Source organism: Pollicipes pollicipes, unplaced genomic scaffold (assembly GCF_011947565.3).
Source record: "Pollicipes pollicipes isolate AB1234 unplaced genomic scaffold, Ppol_2.1 Scaffold_6138;HRSCAF=7277_pilon_pilon_pilon, whole genome shotgun sequence".
NCBI lineage: Eukaryota > Metazoa > Arthropoda > Thecostraca > Pollicipedomorpha > Pollicipedidae > Pollicipes > Pollicipes pollicipes.
Window position 1 is genome coordinate 34,754,961 of NW_023596818.1, and position 25,658 is coordinate 34,780,618.

General features: G+C 52.7%; 1 protein-coding gene across 4 annotated transcripts in view; it reads left to right on the forward strand.

Annotated features, from left to right (window-relative positions):
- The window catches only part of LOC119106477 (uncharacterized), a 32,783-nt gene extending 7,125 nt beyond the window's left edge, over positions 1-25,658 (forward strand). For 3 of the 4 annotated variants that reach the window (XM_037230122.1, XM_037230123.1, XM_037230124.1), the window contains exons 4-17: positions 826-1,059; positions 3,787-4,005; positions 5,610-5,843; positions 8,338-8,556; positions 10,161-10,394; positions 13,028-13,246; positions 14,847-15,080; positions 17,330-17,548; positions 18,449-18,682; positions 20,733-20,951; positions 21,965-22,168; positions 23,238-23,441; positions 23,962-24,165; positions 24,989-25,658. In XM_037230122.1, the coding sequence (XP_037086017.1) occupies positions 826-1,059; positions 3,787-4,005; positions 5,610-5,843; positions 8,338-8,556; positions 10,161-10,394; positions 13,028-13,246; positions 14,847-15,080; positions 17,330-17,548; positions 18,449-18,682; positions 20,733-20,951; positions 21,965-22,168; positions 23,238-23,441; positions 23,962-24,165; positions 24,989-25,245 (3,134 nt within the window). In that variant the 3' untranslated portion in view covers positions 25,246-25,658. Of the gene's footprint in view, positions 1-825; positions 1,060-3,786; positions 4,006-5,609; positions 5,844-8,337; positions 8,557-10,160; positions 10,395-13,027; positions 13,247-14,846; positions 15,081-17,329; positions 17,549-18,448; positions 18,683-20,732; positions 20,952-21,964; positions 22,169-22,555; positions 23,151-23,237; positions 23,442-23,961; positions 24,166-24,988 lie in introns of those variants that run through there. The other variant, XM_037230125.1, reaches the window with a different exon arrangement.

Genomic DNA, 25,658 nt, shown 5'->3' on the forward strand with positions numbered 1-25,658 from the left:
GACGTTTAGGTGCAAGTTGTGACGGACTGGCAGGATATTTTATTCCAAACCGTACTTCTTCTTGTTGATGATCGCAAAATGTGTGTATGGATGGATCTGTTTACGGCTGAGAAGCGTTCGACTAAAACATTTTATCCGCGCCTACACACGTGCCCGAAATTTCCCCAAAATATGTTCCCAACCCGGCTCAATTCCCTACAGATACCCACGGTACCCAACTCATCCGTACTGGCCCCTGCGCTACGGCCACCAAAAGCCACACCACGACCATCCGGACCTTGCACTGTCCTTGAGATGGCTGCGCGGGCTTCAGCACTCGCTGCGTCCTCGGAAACGATCACCGTTCGCCGAAACATGGCACAGACGGAAGACGCCATTTTCGTGCAGGTCGCGGTCTCACCATCAAACCATTCCGCAGCCTCCATGTCAACGGTGCTGGGATAGCCAAAGCACACAGCATATGCAACCTGTTACCTTCCCCGCCGCACATTTTCGGTGCCAATTTCAGGCGCACCTGCGGTAATTGGTGTAGTTTACCGACCCAAACTGCGATGCACGCTGGCATGACTTGCTGGTTACATTTCATAGTCATGGCTGTAGTCATTCAGTGGAATACTTCCATGCGGCGATGAAAACGAGTTCAGTCAATGTGGTTACATAGTGCTGTAAAATCCAGGGCAAAGGATCATGAAATCAAACAGCAAAAGCAAGAAGCACGTGCTAATTAAAACGCTCCCTATACGTACATCTACCACAATGGAACCATCCCAAGTGGTCATGACGCCCTGAAGTCGTGCAAAAGTAGAGCAGTGGCGTCTCCTACAGGGCATGCCAGCGGCGATCTCAACGTGCTGCTGCATCAGCTGCAGTATCAGCTGGTGGCCCTGGTGGACCAGCTCGGCTCATCTCTCACCGCCGACCAGATTACCAACGCCAAAATCAAAATCAGCGAGCTCATCGAGTGGTTGCGCTCCTACGACAGCAGCAACCCTACCGCCAGCGCCGGCACACTGCTGGCCGATCTCACCGCGCTGTTCACTGGTCTACTCCCAGAGGCTGGTGAGCTCTCCACCAAAGGCACAGGTCGTGTCTTTGCATTTGCCTTTACAAAAGCATCAACACAGCGGTTTCTTCAAGTTCTCCGGACTTCGGAGATGGCGACTAGCCTCCTCAGAAGACTGCACCAAAACTTAGTGTGCTTCAGAAACTGGACTTGTTTGTACCTGATATGCAAACCTCAGCTTCTCACCACACCAGATGATCGGGCCTCCTACTCAATGTCACCGATCTACGCCATACAAACGTGGATAACACCACTGTGCTGTTCGACTCACGTTTGTCGCTAAGCGCTACTTTGCGTTTTGGATAGTGAAGCATTTGTCGAGCAGCTATTACGAGCAAGCCCGCAACTCGACAGTTTTGCGTGAACTACGGATGATATTGAACTTGAGGTCACGCCTGATAGTCATGTTGCCACTTCTACACTTGGGTCCACTGTTTTCAGTGACAAGGGCCGTGGTTAGCTGAAAGTCGTGCAACGTATCTTTGTAGCATTCATGTACAGATTGTGGAATGAACCAAAATTCCCCCGCAGCATAGCAACACTGCTAGGTTTCAGTTCCATTCAACTGGAAAATAAAAATACGGATCTTGCAAAAAGACTAAATAAGGCGGCTAAACACCGGATGATGATGATGATGATGATGATGATGATGATGAAGATGATGTCTCAGCAGTATGGCATCACAGTGGCATGAGACCGACTCCTTCCAAGGAGAATGAAAAGGAGAACCGTAATGGCAAAAGTTGGTGTCTATATGCTTAAACAAGAGAGTGCTATTGTGCACAGGCTATGAACCAGCCCACTATGGGACGTTTTTAAGGAAAGTGTTCGCCATTTGTATGCAGTTTAAACTGAAATGGCAATTCTGAAGATTATACGGCGCAGTTCACAGCCCTGCCCTTCTTAAGACCTGAGCCGTTCTAGGCTCTGAGCTACACGCCGGCGGAGGTGTGCTACCTCGGGAGACTTTTTCAAAGCCACGCAAGCATCCATGACGTCATAAAAACGCAATTCAGATCCTGCCATTCCATTAGCCATGCGGCGGCCAAGGACAAAGAAAATATACTTGTGGAAACGTTCATATCTGGCGTTCATGAGCACAATTCCCAGACAAAACGGCGGTCAATTTACTCTCAATATGTGCTGTGTATGGTCTAGTGACGTAATCAAACAATGGCGTATTGAGAAACATATTTGCTAAACAGGGAATCTATGCTGGCTCAAGCAGCCGCTTCCGCTAAAAATTATGTCAAAAGTTTTAAGTGAGCTTATTCCATCATAACTGATGTTTGCTTCAATATCTTCAAATATGGAGCATTGCCCTTAAAGATTGGTGTCAAATCTCACCACACGGGGAAGAAAATGACGTCAAACCAACAGCATGGCGCAGGCGAATGTACAGGACACAAACCCACTATCGAGTCTCGAAACTGGCGCACGCACAAGTGCAGGGGGTCACTTACAACAGTCCTTCGCAAGCTGTACCGACACCCTGCGCGGAGACCGTGTGAATGTGCTGCCCGCACCATGCCAATGGTCCGCCTCAGCCTGTGTATACACTCTGTTTCAGCTTGCGTGAGCGTTCTGTAACTGGCCGTGGGGACGTTCAGCCTGTGTGTACACTCTGTTTCTGCTTGTGTGAGCGCTCTGCAACTGGCTGTACGGACGCTAAGCCTGTGTGTACGCTCTGTTTCAGCTTGTGTGAACGCTCTGTAACAGGCTGCACGGACGCTCAGCCTGTGTGTACACTCTGTTTCAGCTTGTGTAAGCGTTCTGTAACAGGCCGTATGGACGTTCAGCCTGTGTGTACACTCTGTTTCAGCTTGTGTGATCGCTCTGTAACAGGCCGTAAGAACGTTCTGTCAAAATCAACGCGACTGCAGCCGCAGACTGTTTGGCCACACTGTGTTAGACTATGTGAACGAACTGTCACAGACTGTGTGGACGCTCAGTCACAGACTGTGTGAACGCGCTGTCACAGACTGCGTGGATGAACTATCAATGACTGCGGGAGCGCACTGTCACAGACTGTGTGGATGTTCTGTCCCACTGTGTGGGCCCTCTCCCTCAACCTGTGTAAACGCACTGTCACGAACCGCGTGGGCGCTCAGCCACGTACTGCGCGGACGCTCAGCCACGGACTGTGTAGACGCTCAGCCACGGACTGCGTGGACGCTCAGCCACGGACCGTGTGGACGCTCGGACTGTGTGGGCACTCAGCCACGGACTGTGTGGACGCTCTTTCACGCAAGCAATGGGCTGTTGTGGTACATAGGGATCATCGGCAGACTGGTGCGGTGCATGCGGCCATCAGTGGACTGCTGCTGTGTCAATCGGTCCTCAGATGGCACCTTTTACATGGGCCACCAGTTGAGCAATACTAAGCATCTCGTCAGGCTGGTGCTCTCCAGGTCCATTTGGCGGTGGCTTGTGTGTAAAGGCCGTTGGGGAACTCGTCACAATGTAATAGGGTGAGGTTGTGTGTACTGACCATTGGATGCATAGATCCAGAGATCCGGTAATCTATAGGTCAGTAAATCATGGTTTGTGGTTGAGCTTTGTGCATAAATCCCCAATGGCAGCGCTGCCACGGCCTGGCCAGCAGGAGCGCCGGGCATGTCCGTCAGGCCACTCCGCCTCCGACGCACAACGCACGACTCATGTCGCTGGCCCTTGAGGGCTCAGTCCGCCGCCACCACATGAGAGTACGCGCGACTCCGCAGGTTCCGGTACGTCCAACTTGGATAAGCTGAAGAACGCAGTGCAGCAGCTGGCACAGCATTTGGGACTGGGACAGCCGCAGCTGGACCAGCTGGAGGGCAGCCTCCACCAGCTGGTCAACAGCCTGGGCGGCCTCATACAGGGCACTGGCGGCACCACCATCGAGTCCTTGTTGAAAAACATCATCTACTTGCTGAACATCCTGGGCGTGCCCAGCCCGGGTGAGTGTCAGGCCATAGGAAATACACCGATTTGTTGCCGACCTGTCACCGGCCTGGCCACCAACCAAAAATCACAGGATGGTTTTGTCGCCGGGCTGGAATGAAACCTAGAAAAGATACCGTGGTGCCATAGAGTACGGTAAAGAGTTTTTACGGAAACATTTGCTGATGTTGTGTGACGAAATGTATTACCATGCAGACGTAATATCAAGGTATGGAGTCCTCGTGTTGTGTTTTGCTTAATGTGCTGCATCATTTCGTCTTGGCCGTCCCCAAAATGTGCTGTCCAAGAACATTTTTGGCACCAAGCTTCGCGTGAGTATATACATTTTTGTCGCCGACCGTATCCACCAAGTCGACAGGTTTTACCACCCACGGTGAGTGTGCTGCGCTCCTGCGGCTCTGCGGAGCGGAGGTCAGTGCTCGCCGTCTGACAGTTCCCACTTGATCCACCTCTATTCGTCATCCATCGATCGTCCCTCGCTATGCCCGATGGAACATGATGCTTGTGACTTGCCTCGCACGGGAGAAGGCGATAGCACAGGGCCCACTGCCTCGTGCTCATCACTGAAGCAGCAAATGCTGCGGATCTAAACTCAGAGCAGCTGGCTTCGAGTGAGCCCCGTGCCGAGGAAAGCAGGCCAAATCGCAGTTACCAAACAACGGACGGCGGCCTTCCTCCGTTCCTCCATCGTACGCCACAGCCTTCCTCCGGTATCCAGTTCACGCAGCAGCCTCTTTGGACGCTCCATGCGCCCCAGCATGACCATCTCACATTACTGGACGTTTAGGTGCAAGTTGTGACGGACTGGCAGGATATTTTACTCCAAACCGTACTTCTTGTTGATGATCGCAAAATAAGTGTATGGATGGATCTGTTTACGGCTGAGAAGCGTTCGACTAAAACATTTTATCCGCGCCTACACACATGCCCGAAATTTCCCTAAAATATGTTCCCAACCCGGCTCAATTCCCTACAGATACCCACGGTACCCAACTCATCCGCACTGGCTCCTGCGCTACGGCCACCAAAAGCCACACCACGACCATCCGGACCTTGCACTGTCCTTGAGATGGCTGCGCGGGCTTCAGCACTCGCTGCATCCTCAGAAACGATCACCGTTCGCCGAAACATGGCACAGACGGAAGACGCCATTTTCGTGCAGGTCGCGGTCTCACCATCAAACCATTCCGCAGCCTCCATGTCAACGGTGCTGGGATAGCCAAAGCACACAGCATATGCAACCTGTTACCTTCCCCGCCGCACATTTTCGGTGCCAACTTCAGGCGCATCTGCAGTAACTGGTGTAGTTCACCGACCCAAACTGCGATACACGCTGGCATGACTTGCTGGTTACATTTCATAGTCATGGCTGTAGTCATTCAGTGGAATACTTCCATGCGGCGGTGAAAACGAGTTCAGTCAATGTGGTTACATAGTGCTGTAAAATCCAGGACAAGGGATCATGACATCAAACAGCAAAAGCAAGAAGCGCGTGCTAATTAAAACGCTCCCTATACGCACATCTACCACAATAGAACCATCCCAAGTGGTCATGACGCCCTGAAGTCGTGCAAAAGTGGAGCAGTTACGTCTCCTACAGGGCATGCCAGCGGCGATCTCAACGTGCTGCTGCATCAGCTGCAGTATCAGCTGGTGGCCCTGGTGGACCAGCTCGGCTCATCTCTCACCGCCGACCAGATTACCAACGCCAAAATCAAAATCAGCGAGCTCATCGAGTGGTTGCGCTCCTACGACAGCAGCAACCCTACCGCCAGCGCCGGCACACTGCTGGCCGATCTCACCGCGCTGTTCACTGGTCTACTCCCAGAGGCTGGTGAGCTCTCCACCAAAGGCACGGGTCGTGTCTTTGCCTTTGTCTTTACAAAGGCATCAACGCAGCGGTTTCTTCAAGCTCTCCGGACTTCGGAGATGTCGACTACCCTCCTCAGAAGACTGCACCAAAACTTAGTGTGCTTCAGAAACTGGACTTGTTTGTACCTGATATGCAAACCTCAGCTTCTCACCACACCAGATGATCGGGCCTCCTACTCAATGTCACCGATCTACGCCATACAAACGTGGATAACACCACCGTGCTGTTCGACTCACGTTTATCGCCAAGCGCTACCTTGCGTTTTGGATAGTGAAGCATTTGTCGAGCAGCTATTACGAGCAAGCCCGCAACTCGACAGTTTTGCGTGAACTACGGATGATATTGAACTTGAGATCACGCCTGATAGTCATGTTGCCACTTCTACACTTGGGTTCACTGTTTTCAGTGACAAGGGCCGTGGTTAGCTGAAAGTCGTGCAACGTATCTTTGTAGCATTCATGTACAGATTGTGTAATGAACCAAAATTCCCCCGCAGCATAGCAACACTGCTAGGTTTCAGTTCCATTCAACTGGAAAATAAAAATACGGATCTTGCAAAAAGACTAAATAAGGCGGCTAAACACCGGATGATGATGATGATGATGATGATGATGATGATGATGATGTCTCAGCAGTATGGCATCACAGTGGCATGAGACCGACTCCTTCCAAGGAGAATGAAAAGGAGAACCGTAATGGCAAAAGTTGGTGTCTATATGCTTAAACAAGAGAGTGCTATTGTGCACAGGCTATGAACCAGCCCACTATGGGACGTTTTTAAGGAAAGTGTTCGCCATTTGTATGCAGTTTAACCTGAAATGGCAATTCTGAAGATTATACGGCGCAGTTCACAGCCCTGCCCTTCTTAAGACCTGAGCCGTTCTAGGCTCTGAGCTACACGCCGGCGGAGGTGTGCTACCTCGGGAGACTTTTTCAAAGCCACGCAAGCATCCATGACGTCATAAAAACGCAATTTAGACCCTGCCATTCCATTAGCCATGCGGCGGTCAAGGACAAAGAAAATATACTTGTGGAAACATTCATATCTGGCGTTCATGAGCACAATTCCCAGACAAAACGGCGGTCAATTTACTCTCAATATGTGCTGTGTATGGTCTAGTGACGTAATCAAACAATGGCGTATTGAGAAACATATTTGCTAAACAGGGAATCTATGCTGGCTCAAGCAGCCGCTTCCGCTAAAAATTATGTCAAAAGTTTTAAGTGAGCTTATTCCATCATAACTGATGTTTGCTTCAATATCTTCAAATATGGAGCATTGCCCTTAAAGATTGGTGTCAAATCTCACCACACGGGGAAGAAAATGACGTCAAACCAACAGCATGGCGCAGGCGAATGTACAGGACACAAACCCACTATCGAGTCTCGAAACTGGCGCACGCACAAGTGCAGGGGGTCACTTACAACAGTCCTTCGCAGGCTGTACCGACACCCTGCGCGGAGACCGTGTGAATGTGCTGCCCGCACCATGCCAATGGTCCGCCTCAGCCTGTGTATACACTCTGTTTCAGCTTGCGTGAGCGTTCTGTAACTGGCCGTAGGGACGTTCAGCCTGTGTGTACACTCTGTTTCTGCTTGTGTGAGCGCTCTGCAACTGGCTGTACGGACGCTCAGCCTGTGTGTACGCTCTGTTTCAGCTTGTGTGAACGCTCTGTAACAGGCTGCACGGACGCTCAGCCTGTGTGTACACTCTGTTTCAGCTTGTGTAAGCGTTCTGTAACAGGCCGTATGGACGTTCAGCCTGTGTGTACACTCTGTTTCAGCTTGTGTGATCGCTCTGTAACAGGCCGTAAGAACGTTCTGTCAAAATCAACGCGACTGCAGCCGCAGACTGTTTGGCCACATTGTGTTAGACTATGCGAACGAACTGTCACAGACTGTGTGGACGCTCAGTCACAGACTGTGTGAACGCGCTGTCACAGACTGCGTGGATGAACTATCAATGACTGCGGGAGCGCACTGTCACAGACTGTGTGGATGTTCTGTCCCACTGTGTGGGCCCTCTCCCTCAACCTGTGTAAACGCACTGTCACGAACCGCGTGGGCGCTCAGCCACGTACTGCGCGCACGCTCAGCCACGGACTGTGTAGACGCTCAGCCACGGACTGCGTGGACGCTCAGCCACGGACCGTGTGGACGCTCGGACTGTGTGGGCACTCAGCCACGGACTGTGTGGACGCTCTTTCACGCAAGCAATGGGCTGTTGTGGTACATAGGGATCATCGGCAGACTGGTGCGGTGCATGCGGCCATCAGTGGACTGCTGCTGTGTCAATCGGTCCTCAGATGGCACCTTTTACATGGGCCACCAGTTGAGCAATACTAAGCATCTCGTCAGGCTGGTGCTCTCCAGGTCCATTTGGCGGTGGCTTGTGTGTAAAGGCCGTTGGGGAACTCGTCACAATTTAATAATGAGAGTAAGCACGACTCCGCAGGTTCCGGTACGTCCAACTTGGATAAGCTGAAGAACGCAGTGCAGCAGCTGGCACAGCATTTGGGACTGGGACAGCCGCAGCTGGACCAGCTGGAGGGCAGCCTCCACCAGCTGGTCAACAGCCTGGGCGGCCTCATACAGGGCACTGGCGGCACCACCATCGAGTCCTTGTTGAAAAACATCATCTACTTGCTGAACATCCTGGGCGTGCCCAGCCCGGGTGAGTGTCAGGCCATAGGAAATACACCGATTTGTTGCCGACCTGTCACCGGCCTGACCACCAACCAAAAATCACAGGATGGTTTTGTCGCCGGGCTGGAATGAAACCTAGAAAAGATACCGTGGTGCCATAGAGTACGGTAAAGAGTTTTTACGGAAACATTTGCTGATGTTGTGTGACGAAATGTATTACCATGCAGACGTAATATCAAGGTATGGAGACCTCGTGTTGTGTTTTGCTTAATGTGCTGCATCATTTCGTCTTGGCCGTCCCCAAAATGTGCTGTCCAAGAACATTTTTGGCACCAAGCTTCGCGTGAGTATATACATTTTTGTCGCCGACCGTATCCACCAAGTCGACAGGTTTTACCACCCACGGTGAGTGTGCTGCGCTCCTGCGGCTCTGCGGAGCGGAGGTCAGTGCTCGCCGTCTGACAGTTCCCACTTGATCCACCTCTATTCGTCATCCATCGATCGTCCCTCGCTATGCCCGATGGAACATGATGCTTGTGACTTGCCTCGCACGGGAGAAGGCGATAGCACAGGGCCCACTGCCTCGTGCTCATCACTGAAGCAGCAAATGCTGCGGATCTAAACTCAGAGCAGCTGGCTTCGAGTGAGCCCCGTGCCGAGGAAAGCAGGCCAAATCGCAGTTACCAAACAACGGACGGTGGCCTTCCTCCGTTCCTCCATCGTACGCCACAGCCTTCCTCCGGTATCCAGTTCACGCAGCAGCCTCTTTGGACGCTCCATGCGCCCCAGCATGACCATCTCACATTACTGGACGTTTAGGTGCAAGTTGTGACGGACTGGCAGGATATTTTACTCCAAACCGTACTTCTTGTTGATGATCGCAAAATGTGTGTATGGATGGATCTGTTTACGGCTGAGAAGCGTTCGACTAAAACATTTTATCCGCGCCTACACACATGCCCGAAATTTCCCCAAAATATGTTCCCAACCCGGCTCAATTCCCTACAGATACCCACGGTACCCAACTCATCCGCACTGGCTCCTGCGCTACGGCCACCAAAAGCCACACCACGACCATCCGGACCTTGCACTGTCCTTGAGATGGCTGCGCGGGCTTCAGCACTCGCTGCATCCTCAGAAACGATCAACGTTCGCCGAAACATGGCACAGACGGAAGACGCCATTTTCGTGCAGGTCGCGGTCTCACCATCAAACCATTCCGCAGCCTCCATGTCAACGGTGCTGCGATAGCCAAAGCACACAGCATATACAACCTGTTACCTTCCCCGCCGCACATTTTCGGTGCCAACTTCAGGCGCATCTGCGGTAACTGGTATAGTTCACCGACCCAAACTGCGATACACGCTGGCATGACTTGCTGGTTACATTTCATAGTCATGGCTGTAGTCATTCAGTGGAATACTTCTATGCGGCGATGAAAACGAGTTCAGTCAATGTGGTTACATAGTGCTGTAAAATCCAGGGCAAAGGATCATGAAATCAAACAGCAAAAGCAAGAAGCGCGTGCTAATTAAAACGCTCCCTATACGCACATCTACCACAATAGAACCATCCCAAGTGGTCATGACGCCCTGAAGTCGTGCAAAAGTGGAGCAGTTACGTCTCCTACAGGGCATGCCAGCGGCGATCTCAACGTGCTGCTGCATCAGCTGCAGTATCAGCTGGTGGCCCTGGTGGACCAGCTCGGCTCATCTCTCACTGCCGACCAGATTACCAACGCCAAAATCAAAATCAGCGAGTTCATCGAGTGGTTGCGCTCCTACGACAGCAGCAACCCTACCGCCAGCGCCGGCACACTGCTGGCCGATCTCGCCGCGCTGTTCACTGGTCTACTCCCAGAGGCTGGTGAGCTCTCCACCAAAGGCACGGGTCGTGTCTTTGCCTTTGTCTTTACAAAGGCATCAACGCAGCGGTTTCTTCAAGCTCTCCGGACTTCGGAGATGTCGACTAGCCTCCTGAGAAGACTGCACCAAAACTTAGTGTGCTTCAGAAACTGGACTTGTTTGTACCTGATATGCAAACCTCAGCTTCTCACCACACCAGATGATCGGGCCTCCTACTCAATGTCACCGATCTACGCCATACAAACGTGGATAACACCACTGTGCTGTTCGACTCACGTTTGTCGCCAAGCGCTACCTTGCGTTTTGGATAGTGAAGCATTTGTCGAGCAAAATTACGAGCAAGCCCGCAACTCGACAGTTTTGCGTGAACTGCGGATGATATTGAACTTGAGGTCACGCCTGATAGTCATGTTGCCACTTCTACACTTGGGTTCACTGTTTTCAGTGACAAGGGCCGTGGTTAGCTGAAAGTCGTGCAACGTATCTTTTTAGCATTCATGTACAGATTGTGTGATGAGCAAAATTTTCACCGCAGAATAGCAACACTGCTAAGTTCCAGTTCAATTGAAATGGAAAATAGAAATATGGATCTTGCAAAAAGGCTAAATAAGACGGCTTAACACCGGAAAGATGTATCAGCAGCCCCGCATCACAGTGTCGTGAGACCGACTCCCTCCAAGGAGAATAAAAAGGAGAACCGTAATGGCAAAAGTTGGTGTCTATATGCTCGAACCAGGGAGTGCTATTGTGCACAGGCCATGAGTCAGCCCATTATGGGACGTTTTTTAAAGAATGTGTTCCACTTTTGTATGCGGTTTAACCTGAGATAGCAATTCTGAAGATAATTCGGCGCAGTATACAGCCCTCCCCTTCTTAAGATCTGAGCCGTTCTAGCCTCTGAGCTACTCGCCGGCGAGGGTGTGCTACTTCGGGAGACTTTTTCAAAGCCACGCAAGCATCCATGACGCCATAAAAACACCATTCAGATCCTGCCATTCCATTAGCCATCATGCGGCGATCAAGGACAAGGAAACCATAATTGTCGAAGCGTTCATATCTGGCGTTCATGAGCACAATTCCCAGACAAAAACAGCCGTCAATTTACTCTCAATCGATGCTGTGTATGGTGTAGTGACGTAATCAAACAATGGCGTATTAAGAAACATATTTACTAAACAGAGAATCTATGCTGGCTAGAACAGCCGCTTCCGCTAAAAATTATGTCAAAAGTTATAAGTGAGCTTATTCCATCATAACTGATGCTTGCTTCAGAATCTTCAAATATGGAGCATTGCCCTTAAAGATTGGTGTCAAGTCTCACTACACGGGAAAGATAATGACGTCAAACCAACAGCATGGCGCAGGCGAATGTACAGGACACAAACCCACTATCGAGTCTCGAAACTGGCGCACGCACAAGTGCAGGGGGTCACTTACAACAGTCCTTCGCAGGCTGTACCGACACCCTGCCCTGAGACCGTGTGAATGTGCTGCCCGCACCATGTCAATGGTCCGCCTCAGCCTGTGTATACACTCTGTTTCAGCTTGCGTGAGCGTTCTGTAACTGGCCGTGGGGACGTTCAGCCTGTGTGTACACTCTGTTTCTGCTTGTGTGAGCGCTCTGCAACTGGCTGTACGGACGCTAAGCCTGTGTGTACGCTCTGTTTCAGCTTGTGTGAACGCTCTGTAACAGGCCGTATGGACGTTCAGCCTGTGTGTACACTCTGTTTCAGCTTGTGTGAGCGCTCTGTAACAGGCCGTAAGAACGTTCTGTCAAAATTAAGGCGACTGCAGCCGCAGACTGTTTGACCACACTGTGTTAGACTATGTGAACGAACTGTCACAGACTGTGTGGACGCTCAGTCACAGACTGTGTGAACGCGCTGTCACAGACTGCGTGGATGAACTATCAATGACTGTGGGAGCGCACTGTCACAGACTGTGTGGATGTTCTGTCCCACTGTGTGGGCCCTCTCCCTCAACCTGTGTAAACGCACTGTCACGAACCGCGTGGGCGCTCAGCCACGTACTGCGCGGACGCTCAGCCACGGACTGTGTAGACGCTCAGCCACGGACTGCGTGGACGCTCAGCCACGGACCGTGTGGACGCTCGGACTGTGTGGGCACTCAGCCACGGACTGTGTGGACGCTCTTTCACGCAAGCAATGGGCTGTTGTGGTACATAGGGATCATCGGCAGACTGGTGCGGTGCATGCGGCCATCAGTGGACTGCTGCTGTGTCAATCGGTCCTCAGATGGCACCTTTTACATGGGCCACCAGTTGAGCAATACTAAGCATCTCGTCAGGCTGGTGCTCTCCAGGTCCATTTGGCGGTGGCTTGTGTGTAAAGGCCGTTGGGGAACTCGTCACAATGTAATAGGGTGAGGTTGTGTGTACTGACCATTGGATGCATAGATCCAGAGATCCGGTAATCTATAGGTCAGTAAATCATGGTTTGTGGTTGAGGTTTGTGCATAAATCCCCAATGGCAGCGCTGCCACGGCCTGGCCAGCAGGAGCGCCGGGCATGTCCGTCAGGCCACTCCGCCTCCGACGCACAACGCACGACTCATGTCGCTGGCCCTTGAGGGCTCAGTCCGCCGCCACCACATGAGAGTACGCGCGACTCCGCAGGTTCCGGTACGTCCAACTTGGATAAGCTGAAGAACGCAGTGCAGCAGCTGGCACAGCATTTGGGACTGGGACAGCCGCAGCTGGACCAGCTGGAGGGCAGCCTCCACCAGCTGGTCAACAGCCTGGGCGGCCTCATACAGGGCACTGGCGGCACCACCATCGAGTCCTTGTTGAAAAACATCATCTACTTGCTGAACATCCTGGGCGTGCCCAGCCCGGGTGAGTGTCAGGCCATAGGAAATACACCGATTTGTTGCCGACCTGTCACCGGCCTGGCCACCAACCAAAAATCACAGGATGGTTTTGTCGCCGGGCTGGAATGAAACCTAGAAAAGACACCGTGGTGCCATAGAGTACGGTAAAGAGTTTTTACGGAAACATTTGCTGATGTTGTGTGACGAAATGTATTACCATGCAGACGTAATATCAAGGTATGGAGACCTCATGTTGTGTTTTGCTTAATGTGCTGTATCATTTCGTCTTGGCCGTCCCCAAAATGTGCTAAGAACATTTTTGGCACCAAGCTTCGCGTGAGTATATACATTTTTGTCGCCGACCGTATCCACCAAGTCGACAGGTTTTACCACCCATGGTGAGTGTGCTGCGCTCCTGCGGCTCTGCGGAGCGGAGGTCAGTGCTCGCCGTCTGACAGCTCCCACTTGATCCACCTCTATTCGTCATCCATCGGTCGTCCCTCGCTATGCCCGATGGAACATGATGCTTGTGACTTGCCTCGCACGGGAGAAGGCGATAGCACAGGGCCCACTGCCTCGTGCTCATCACTGAAGCAGCAAATGCTGCGGATCTAAACTCAGAGCAGCTGGCTTCGAGTGAGCCCCGTGCCGAGGAAAGCAGGCCAAATCGCAGTTACCAAACAACGGACGGCGGCCTTCCTCCGTTCCTCCATCGTACGCCACAGCCTTCCTCCGGTATCCAGTTCACGCAGCAGCCTCTTTGGACGCTCCATGCGCCCCAGCATGACCATCTCACATTACTGGACGTTTAGGTGCAAGTTGTGACGGACTGGCAGGATATTTTACTCCAAACCGTACTTCTTGTTGATGATCGCAAAATAAGTGTATGGATGGATCTGTTTACGGCTGAGAAGCGTTCGACTAAAACATTTTATCCGCGCCTACACACATGCCCGAAATTTCCCCAAAATATGTTCCCAACCCGGCTCAATTCCCTACAGATACCCACGGTACCCAACTCATCCGCACTGGCTCCTGCGCTACGGCCACCAAAAGCCACACCACGACCATCCGGACCTTGCACTGTCCTTGAGATGGCTGCGCGGGCTTCAGCACTCGCTGCATCCTCAGAAACGATCACCGTTCGCCGAAACATGGCACAGACGGAAGACGCCATTTTCGTGCAGGTCGCGGTCTCACCATCAAACCATTCCGCAGCCTCCATGTCAACGGTGCTGCGATAGCCAAAGCACACAGCATATGCAACCTGTTACCTTCCCCGCCGCACATTTTCGGTGCCAACTTCAGGCGCATCTGCAGTAACTGGTGTAGTTCACCGACCCAAACTGCGATACACGCTGGCATGACTTGCTGGTTACATTTCATAGTCATGGCTGTAGTCATTCAGTGGAATACTTCTATGCGGCGGTGAAAACGAGTTCAGTCAATGTGGTTACATAGTGCTGTAAAATCCAGGACAAGGGATCATGACATCAAACAGCAAAAGCAAGAAGCGCGTGCTAATTAAAACGCTCCCTATGCGTACATCTACCACAATAGAACGATCCCAAGTGGTCATGACGCCCTGAAGTCGTGCAAAAGTAGAGCAGTGGCGTCTCCTACAGGGCATGCCAGCGGCGATCTCAACGTGCTGCTGCATCAGCTGCAGTATCAGCTGGTGGCCCTGGTGGACCAGCTCGGCTCATCTCTCACCGCCGACCAGATTACCAACGCCAAAATCAAAATCAGCGAGTTCATCGAGTGGTTGCGCTCCTACGACAGCAACAACCCTACCGCCAGCGCCGGCACACTGCTGGCCGATCTCGCCGCGCTGTTCACTGGTCTACTCCCAGAGGCTGGTGAGCTCTCCACCAAAGGCACAGGTCGTGTCTTTGCATTTGCCTTTACAAAAGCATCAACACAGCGGTTTCTTCAAGTTCTCCGGACTTCGGAGATGGCGACTAGCCTCCTCAGAAGACTGCACCAAAACTTAGTGTGCTTCAGAAACTGGACTTGTTTGTATCTGATATGCAAACCTCAGCTTCTCACCACACCAGATGATCGAGCCTCCTTCTCAATGTCACTGATCTAAACCATACAAGCGCGGATAACACCACTGTGCTGTTCGACTCACGTTTGTCGCTAAGCGCTACTTTGCGTTTTGGATAGTGAAGCATTTGTCGAGCAGCTATTACGAGCAAGCCCGCAACTCGACAGTTTTGCGTGAGCTGCGGATGATATTGAACTTGAGGTCACGCCTGATAGTCAAGTTGCCACTTCTACACTTGGGTTCACTGTTTTCAGTGACAAGGGCCGTGGTTAGCTGAAAGTCGTGCAACGTATTTTTTTGGCATTCGTGTACAGATTGTGTAATGAGCCAAAATTCCCCCGCAGCATAGCAACACTGCTAGGTTTCAGTTCCATTCAAATGGAAAATAAAAATACGGATCTTGCAAAAAGACTAAATAAGGCGGCTAAACACCGGATGATGACGATGATGATGATGATGATGTCTCAGCAGTATGGCATCACAGAGGCATGAGACCGACTCCTTCCAAGGAGAATGAAAAGGAGAACCGTAATGGCAAATGTTGGTGTCTATATGCTCAAACAAGAGAGTGCTATTGTGCACAGGCTATGAGCCACCCCACTATGGGACGTTTTTAAGGAAAGTGTTCGCCATTTGTATGCAGTTTAACCTGAAATGGCAATTCTGAAGATTATACGGCGCAGTTCACAGCCCTGCCCTTCTTAAGACCTGAGCCGTTCTAGGCTCTGAGCTACACGCCGGCGGAGGTGTGCTATCTCGGGAGACTTTTTCAAAGCCACGCAAGCATCCATGACGTCATAAAAACGCAATTCAGATCCTGCCATTCCATTAGCCATGCGGCGGTCAAGGACAAGGAAAATATAATTGTGGAAGCGTTCATATTTGACGTTCATGAGCACAATTCCCAGACAAAACAGCCGTCAATTTACTCTCAATCTATGCTGAGTATGGTCTAGTGACGTAATCAAACAATGGCGTATTGATAAACATATTTGCTAAACAGGGAATCCATGCTGGCTTAAACAGCCGCTGCCGCTAAAATTATGTCAAAAGTTTTAAGTGAGCTTATTCCATCATAACTTGTGACTTTCAACAGTCCTTCGCAGGCTGTACCGACACCCTGCCCTGAGACCGTGTGAATGTGCTGCCCGCACCATGTCAATGGTCCGCCTCAGCCTGTGTATACACTCTGTTTCAGCTTGCGTGAGCGTTCTGTAACTGGCCGTAAGGACGTTCAGCCTGTGTGTACGCTCTGTTTCAGCTTGTGTGAGCGCTCTGCAACTGGCTGTACGGACGCTAAGCCTGTGTGTACGCTCTGTTTCAGCTTGTGTGAACGCTCTGTAACAGGCTGCACGGACTCTCAGCCTGTGTGTACACTCTGTTTCAGCTTGTGTGAGCGCTCTGTAACAGGCCGTAAGAACGTTCTGTCAAAATCAACGCGACTGCAGCCGCAGACTGTTTGGCCACACTGTGTTAGACTATGTGAACGAACTGTCACAGACTGTGTGGACGCTCAGTCACAGACTGTGTGAACGCGCTGTCACAGACTGCGTGGATGAGCTATCAATGACTGCGGGAGCGCACTGTCACAGACTGTGTGGATGTTCTGTCCCACTGTGTGGGCCCTCTCCCTCAACCTGTGTAAACGCACTGTCACGAACCGCGTGGGCGCTCAGCCACGTACTGCGCGCACGCTCAGCCACGGACTGTGTAGACGCTCAGCCACGGACTGCGTGGACGCTCAGCCACGGACCGTGTGGACGCTCGGACTGTGTGGGCACTCAGCCACGGACTGTGTGGACGCTCTTCCATGCAAGCAATGGGCTGTTGTGGTACATAGGGATCATCAGCAGACTGGTGCGGTGCATGCGGCCATCAGTGGACTGCTGCTGTGTCAATCGGTCCTCAGATGGCACCTTTTACATGGGCCACCAGTTGAGCAATACTAAGCATCTCGTCAGGCTGGTGCTCTCCAGGTCCATTTGGCGGTGGCTTGTGTGTAAAGGCCGTTGGGGAACTCGTCACAATTTAATAATGAGAGTAAGCACGACTCCGCAGGTTCCGGTACGTCCAACCTGGATAAGCTGAAGAACGCAGTGCAGCAGCTGGCACAGCATTTGGGACTGGGACAGCCGCAGCTGGACCAGCTGGAGGGCAGCCTCCACCAGCTGGTCAACAGCCTGGGCGGCCTCATACAGGGCACTGGCGGCACCACCATCGAGTCCTTGTTGAAAAACATCATCTACTTGCTGAACATCCTGGGCGTGCCCAGCCCGGGTGAGTGTCAGGCCATAGGAAATACACCGATTTGTTGCCGACCTGTCACCGGCCTGACCACCAACCAAAAATCACAGGATGGTTTTGTCGCCGGGCTGGAATGAAACCTAGAAAAGATACCGTGGTGCCATAGAGTACGGTAAAGAGTTTTTACGGAAACATTTGCTGATGTTGTGTGACGAAATGTATTACCATGCAGACGTAATATCAAGGTATGGAGACCTCATGTTGTGTTTTGCTTAATGTGCTGTATCATTTCGTCTTGGCCGTCCCCAAAATGTGCTGTCCAAGAACATTTTTGGCACCAAGCTTCGCGTGAGTATATACATTTTTGTCGCCGACCGTATCCACCAAGTCGACAGGTTTTACCACCCACGGTGAGTGTGCTGCGCTCCTGCGGCTCTGCGGAGCGGAGGTCAGTGCTCGCCGGCTGAGAGTTCCCACTTGATCTACCTCTATTCGTCATCCATCGATCGTCCCTCGCTATGCCCGATGGAACATGATGCTTGTGACTTGCCTCGCACGGGAGAAGGCGATAGCACAGGGCCCACTGCCTCGTTTTCATCACTGAAACAGCAAATGCTGCGGATCAGAACTCAGAGCAGATGGCTCGCAGTTAGTCCGTTACTAAACAGAGCGGGCCAAATCGCTGTGACCAAACAACGGACGGCAGCCTTCCTTCAGCGCTCAGCCTATGCCACCTGTTACCTGCCCTGCGGCACACTTTCGTTGCCAATTCTAGCAGTTCCCCGAGTCCGTCTGCGGTAGTCAGTAGTAGGTGTAGTTCGCTGACATGGACTGCAATAAACACGAGTATGGCTTGCTGGTAACAGGGATATGTACACTGATATTGTAAAGCCCAGGAGCCGTGTAAAACTAGAGCACTTGCGTCTCCGTCAGGAAATCCCGGCGGTGGCCTCCACGCCCTGGTGAATCAGCTGCAGTATCAGCTGGCGGCCCTGCTGGATCAACTCGGCCCATCGCTCACCGACGACCAGATCAACAACGCCAAAATCGACATCCGCGAGTTCATCGAGTGGTTGCGCTCGTACGACGGCAACAACCCTTCCACCAGCGCCGGCATACTGCTGGCCGATCTCACCACGCTGTTCTCTGGTATACTCCCAGAGCCTGGTGAGCTCTCCACTAAAGGCACCGGTTGTAATATTCTCCATCAACAGCGCAATGGTTCGGTGCAGCCTGCTAGTTTTAGGAGACGTCGATCAGGGCATTCAGCACATTGCACTGAAATTTGTTTCGGCATAAACCAAAGTCGTATGTGCCTGATATGAATCCTCAGCTTCTTACCACGCCAGATAGTGAAACCTTTTCCTTAGTATCACTGATCTACGCTGTGCAAATCTGGAGTGCACCACTGCGCTGCTCGACGCCCGTTCCCTACGAAAGGCAACATCGCGCTATATATCGTGACTGATCGCAGTCTGCGCGCAAGAAAACCCCAATCATCATCATCGTCTGGTGACTGATCTGTGGAGTAGTTGTTACGGTTAGGCCACAAGTCGAGAGTTTTGCTTGAGCTTCGACGTGATATTAAGCTTGAGGTCACGCCTTCTAGCAGCCAATAGCGTTGCACTTGTGAAAGGTTCACGCCGCTTTCAGCAACAAGAGCCAGGGTTTGATGAAGCTTGTGCGATATAGATTTTATTAGAACGCACATATGAGCTTCTGGATCAGGTGAGTAGCTCTGCAGTAAAACAACATCGATTCGGTTCCACAAACATGGAAAAACAGAACACGAAAGCTGCGAAAAGGCTATAGAACACGACGAGAAACCAGGCAGCGATCTCGGCGATCTCTGTATCGACCCAGTATCGTAGTGGCAGTGTGATCGTAGTATCGTAATGACAGTGAAGCAGTGACGCGAGACTCAACTTATTATAACGGAGATAGCAAGGAGAACCGTACTGGCAAGAGCTGGTGTCAATAGGTTTGACCTATTGCGCTTTTGGACGCAGACCATGGTTTTCCTTGTGTGGCGAAGTTGTTATAGAGTGTGCCCCACCTTTGGGTCATTTTTCAAAAATGTACTGTAGTTTAACCTGAAACCAGTTGCGTCTAATAATAGTGCTGAGTAGTGCCACTGCAACATTGTCAAAGCATCACGAGGGCATTAATCCTGATAACTTACTTGTTCAGATTATGCTGTTAAAACTTTCGAACTACTGTTCTCTGTAGCCGCGATTGCCATCGTTACGGCAACCGCCGTGGCACACTGCTGCGTATGAAATAACGCTTGTGGTTGGCCCAGCGGGCGACAAGAGCCCGTAACCGAGGAGCGCATGGACTGAAGTTTAGACCAGTTCGTCACAGCAAACTGTGTGATGCCCCCATTCCCAAAGCCAAAGTACGCCGCGAAAAGAGCTCCTGTGGTTAACGCCAAGAGGAGCGATCAAAGTCAGCAAAACGTTGCGTTGAATTCGCGGGGTAATGGCTTAATGTTCGCATATCTTGTTGCGCATGGTTCCGTGATGTGCGATGTTTGGTAGCGCATGGGGGTGTGATGCAACTTTGACTGACTGTACTGTACACACGTTTGAAAAGCTTTATATTCACAGTTAACACGTGGCTTAACCCCTGATTGTTAGAATACTTATGGGCGCATGTGACTGCTGAGGTCATGTGCGCTTCCATCACTGGAAAGAACCAGGATCAGAAGACATTCTGACCGGCCTGGACTTCATCGGACGGGTCGATCGTAGCAGATAGGCAAACTACCCTGGTAAAAGTTGCCGAAGAAGTACAAGGCCGCCTCCTGTCCTTGAGTTTTTTGTCGCGGCACGTCGCGCATGAAACAGGCAGGGTTCGTCTACAACACTACGACACACTACAACACTACAACACTCCACAACACTACGGCGCAGCTTGTACCGACGCTGTGCCACAAGCTGTATGGACGTTTTGTCACAGGCTGCGCGAGCGCCCCGCTCGGGGCTTAGCCAATCCTTTGTCTCAGGCTGTACCGACGCTCGACCCTCAGACCGTGGGGATGTCCCGCCCCAGGCTACGCTAACGCTCTGCCTAAGGCCGTGTGGCCACTCTGTCGCAAGCTATGTGGCCGCTCTGTCACAGGCTGTGTGGTTGCTCTGTCACAGGTTACGTGGCCGCGCTCTGTCACAGGCTGTGTGGTCGCTCTGTCACAGCCTGTGTGGCCGCTCTGTCACAGGCTGTACGGACGCCGCCGGCACGGTGCACCAGCTGAACACGGTGTACGTGGACGACCCATCGTCGCCGCAGTACTGCTACTTGTGCGCCAACTCGACAGCGGGCGTGGGGCCGCTGCTGGTGCTGGACATCACCAAGAACTGCGGCGCTCCGCCGCCCGGCTGCACCAGCCGAGCGGTGCCTAACAACTGCTGCCCGGCGGTGGACTGCAGCCCGGGCGGTCAGTGCGTGGCCCAGCCGGCGCCGGCCCAGCTGGCGGCCCCGGCCGGCGCCGGCTCAGCTGGCGGCCCCAGCCGGCGCCGGCCCGGCTGGCGGCCCCGGCCGGCGCCGGCTCAGCTGGCGGCCCCGGCCGGCGCCAGGCTAGCTGGCGGCCCCAGCCAGCGCCGGCCCAGCTCGCAGCCCCGGCCGGCGCCGGCCCAGCTGGCAGCCCTGGCCGGCGGTTGGGCCCGCCCCGCAGCAGGGCACCGCCAGAGCCGCTTTGGGCTTGAGAGCCGCCCGCCCTTTTGATTTTTTGAACGCCGGATAGCCCACGCTACAGCTCGCTCAATTATCACAACGTAGCAAGCCGTGGGAAGGACGGAACTGAATTCCTTTCTTAATCTGCTATGCTCGTTTTTTTCCTGTGCGCCAAGTTCCTGAGATGATCAAGCAAATGTCCGATGACTGCCCCAAAGAAGCATTGTTTCATAGCTACTTTATTTACCTCCCATACCGAGGAACGTCTTCCGAGAACATTAATCTGCTGCCCATGCTATTAATGCGTTGTCTTCGTTCACTACAAGCTACCCGTAATACATTTCTACGAACTCTCGCTACCATCTCCCTCCCTCTCTCTCTCTCTCTCTCTCTCTCTCTCTCTCTCCTCTCTCTCTCTCTCTCTCTCTCTCTCTCTCTCTCTTCTCTCTCTCTCTCCTTCTCTCTCTCTCTTCGTCTCACTCTCCATATTTCCTTCTTTCCTCCTCTGTGTATCGGTGTATCTGTGCGTTTGTGTGTCTGTGTGTCCATCTGTCTGTCTGTCTGTCTGTCTCTCTCCTTCCTTCTCCCTCTCCCTCTCTCTCTCTCTCTTTCGTTCTCTTTTTCGCTCTCTCCCTTTCCCTTGCCCTCTCCCTATCCCTCTCCCCCTCCCTCTCGCTCTCCCTCTCCCCCTCCCCTCCCCTTTCCCTACAAGCTCCCACACACCGTGGCATGAAGCTCCACCTTACCGCACCCTGTCGCTCCCTTTTCCGCCCACAGAAGCGGCCTGCCGGGACCCCAACGGCGCGCTGCACCAGCACGGCTCCACCTTCGTGGACGACCCCATCCGGCCGTGCATCACGTATCGCTGCAATGACGGCGTCATCGAGGTGATCGACAAGATCACCTGCATGGACGTGCCTGAGGGCTGCACGTCGTGGCTCATGAACGGTCGCTGCTGTCCGAAGTCCGACTGTCCCGCAGGCAAGCCCCAGCCGTCTTCCTCCTGGTTTGCATTGGCGTGAATGGTTTACATGATATTCACATGTGCTCGGCGTTTCATTTCTTTGTGAGTATACATCACGCGGGTTATTTGCTGTGCGTGCTGTGGACTGCATTGCTGTGAACGATGCTCCGCTGTGGTTTTTATGATTCCATGCCTATGGAGTCGTGAAATATCATTTTATACCGTACCATTATGATATTTCCCTACATTTTTATCGTTTTGCTTCTGAAAGTATGTCACTGCAGGTACTTGCCCGAGTCAGATCCTTTCAAAAAATTCAAAGGCATCAGTTTGATGCTAAATGTTATTAGGCGATTTCTTGTCTTAGTAACGTTGGGGTGGATTAATGTTATTGTTTGTTACAAGTGCCAGACAGGGGCGTAGCCTTGAAAAAAATTTGAGTCTGAGAGAAGAAAATGGATGAATCAACCCAAAATGCACAGCAAGCGGGTTTCTCCCACCAATTGACCCACCTTTGTTGAGTTTGAGAGGGGCGGCTGGAGCCTCGCTACTGGTGTAGGACACTATACTCACGACGTCGGGGGTAGTATGGTGCTCGTGATTGATGTGAAGGGAGTGGGCGATCCTCACCTTAAAGCATTGACAACAGTGTAACGACACTTTAACAAAAATGGTTCTGCAACAGCCGCATTCATATCAGGGACTGATGCGCGTAGCTTCACACAAATATTTCAATTCTCAACTTATCATGTGCATTATATCTATGTATTTCTAAGCTGACATTTTTGCGATGTTGCTTCGGTTTCTAAGCGGTGACCGAGCAAATGTAATCTGATCCGTGAGCTGCCGAGAATAATCGAAACGTAACCTGACCCGATCAGCAATGGGTGAACTGCAGAATGCGACTGATAATCCAAGGTCAGCACCTGGTCTAAGGTCTAAGGTCAGCACAGGCGTGAGCAGACATTAAGCAGCGCAGATCCCATCAATCGCATTGTCAAATGACCTTTAGAAAATGCACACAGCCGGAGCTGCCTCAGAGCGGTCGCTACTGTCCGACGGTGACCTGGCGCCCTGCGCCCGCAGAGGACTGCGTGTACAAGGGTCGCGAGCGGGACCACGGCACCTCGTGGCCGCAGAACCCGGCGCGGCCGTGCGTCATCCTCACCTGCCTGAACGGTGACGTCAGCTCCCAGGATCTGACGTCACTCTGCCCGCCGCCGCCGCAGCCGCACTGTGTCAAACGTCACGTCGCCTACCAGTGCTGCCCGGCGTACGACTGCGTCACAGGTGCGCCGCGCACGGGCGGCCCTGCCGCCGGGCGCCGCACCACGCCCCGCTGCGACAGCGGCGTTCAGGACCCGGGCCGGTCGCGCTTGCCAAACGGACTCGAGTGTTCCCGTGTTCGACGGCATCCCAGTGCCACTGCTGTCTTGCAGATGAAGCGGGCCAGCGCCGGGAAAACCGGCTTCGGGTAGCAATCGTGGGACCCGCGGGTGGATATTTTTGCTGAACACTGACAAGATTTCTGTTATAGATGAGGGCAGATGACCTTGCTAAAATTGGTTTGTTTTAGCCTACCTTTTGATGTTCAGAACTTCGCTTCTCATGCCAGTGAAAGCCGCAGTTGAAATTATTTTCAGCGAAGCAGAACGTTAGTTATCACGCCTGCACGCCAGCTAATGTAGTCAGGATAGGAAATCAGTTCCTGGATGACTGTTCCTTTCAGCATGATAAAACCAGGGAGAATTCTCATGACAACATCGTGCCGGATGCACGCCTCCAATCCAAGGCGCCGTTTGATCGCCAGTGAACTGCACCTATAACAACGTGGTGTACACGGAGGGCCAGACGTGGCCCGATGATCCGGTGTATCCCTGCAAGCGCTTCAAGTGCACCCGCTCGGGCACGGAGAAGGTGGAGGACCAGACGCCCCACTGCCGATCGCAGCCGCACCCCCGCTGCCAGGGACACCGCAAGCCACAACAGTGCTGCAAACACTGGGATTGCCCCCGTGAGTGTCCGCACTGCACACTCTCCGCACTCTGCACTCTGAGCCGGCAGCAGGTCCACCTGACTCCTCCTGTTTTGGTTACGAAGCTGAGGCCAAAAAAGGCCGCTTTGGTCTGCCGGTGGTCCAATGCGCATTCAACGTGCGGCATCAGTCGGATGAGGCGCGGCCTCGGTCATAGGAGGAGGTTATAGAGGAGGTCATAGGAGGTCACGGTGTCTCACCCCATTGCCAACATGGCGTATTTTCGTAAACGGGAAACAAAGCTGCGTGAGCCGACCAATACCAAGGCCGGGGCGGTCTCTCTTACCACTCAGCTGCGCGCTAACTGTCGAGGCATTTGCGTGAGCTGCGCGCGAATTTGCACGCACTCATAAGTAGAAATCCGTGACCAGGAGAACACATCGGTCCCCAGATACCAGAGTGGTCGAATCCGATGTGCCAAACAACACCACAAATCTGTCTGCAACCGGCTTGACGAGGTGTCACTATCGGTGACGTCATCACGGGCTTGTCAGCGGCGAAATGCATTCGTCTGCGGCGGGCGTGACGTCATATAGCTTGAGTGACGTCACATCACTGTCAGCGGCGTCATGCAACGCATCATTCGGCGGTGGGCGTCACGTCATAAGAACATACTTCACACGCGTGACGTGACGTAACAGTCAGTTGCAACCCATAGCTCAGTGACGTCACGCATCCGTCCGGGACGGGCGTGGAGCCTGTAATTGTTCGCGACGCACGCGTGTGACTCCGATGGTCGCCAGCCGTAACATGACGCCACTGCCTAAGACGTCACACCACTGTCCGTGACGCACGCCGGCAGAGTGCACGCAGGACGGCACGACTCACCCGGAGGGCGACGTCTGGTGGGACAACCCGGCTCGGCGCTGCGTGAAGTACACGTGCCGCCACGGCATCGTCCTCCAGCTGGACAACCTGCTGCCCTGCCAGGAGGTGCCCGACGGCTGCAGGCCCAACTTCAAAGGCACAGAGTGCTGCCACTTCAAGTACACCTGCCCCTTCTGCATGTTCGACCCGCTGGGGAATCTGATCCAGAAGGTCGGCACGTCTCTGGGCTAGCGGCCAGGCGGCGCGGTCCCAGGCGCCTCTCCGCCCTTGCCGCGCGTCCCACCGTCACCCCACGCCCGCGATCGGACGTCTGCTGGGCCGTGCGATCCCCTCCTCCACGACTGGTCAATCAAACCTGTTGTCGATGTGCGGCGACCAATGATCAGTCTCTGTCGTCGACGTTCAAGCAGATCTGGTGCGACTCTGTCAGTTAACTTCAAAGTCATGTTGCAAGCCGTGGGATAGTCGCCCTAACCGATGTTAAGACCGGTTGCGTCGCCAATTTTTGCATAAGGCTGTTGGCATTCCGGCAGTAGAGTGGGTTGTTTAAGAAAGCGTATCGATGGTGCACTACCTGATTAATGTGATATCTATGCACTCACCTTAAATATGTGTGTAATATCAATAACACGATGCATTTGGAA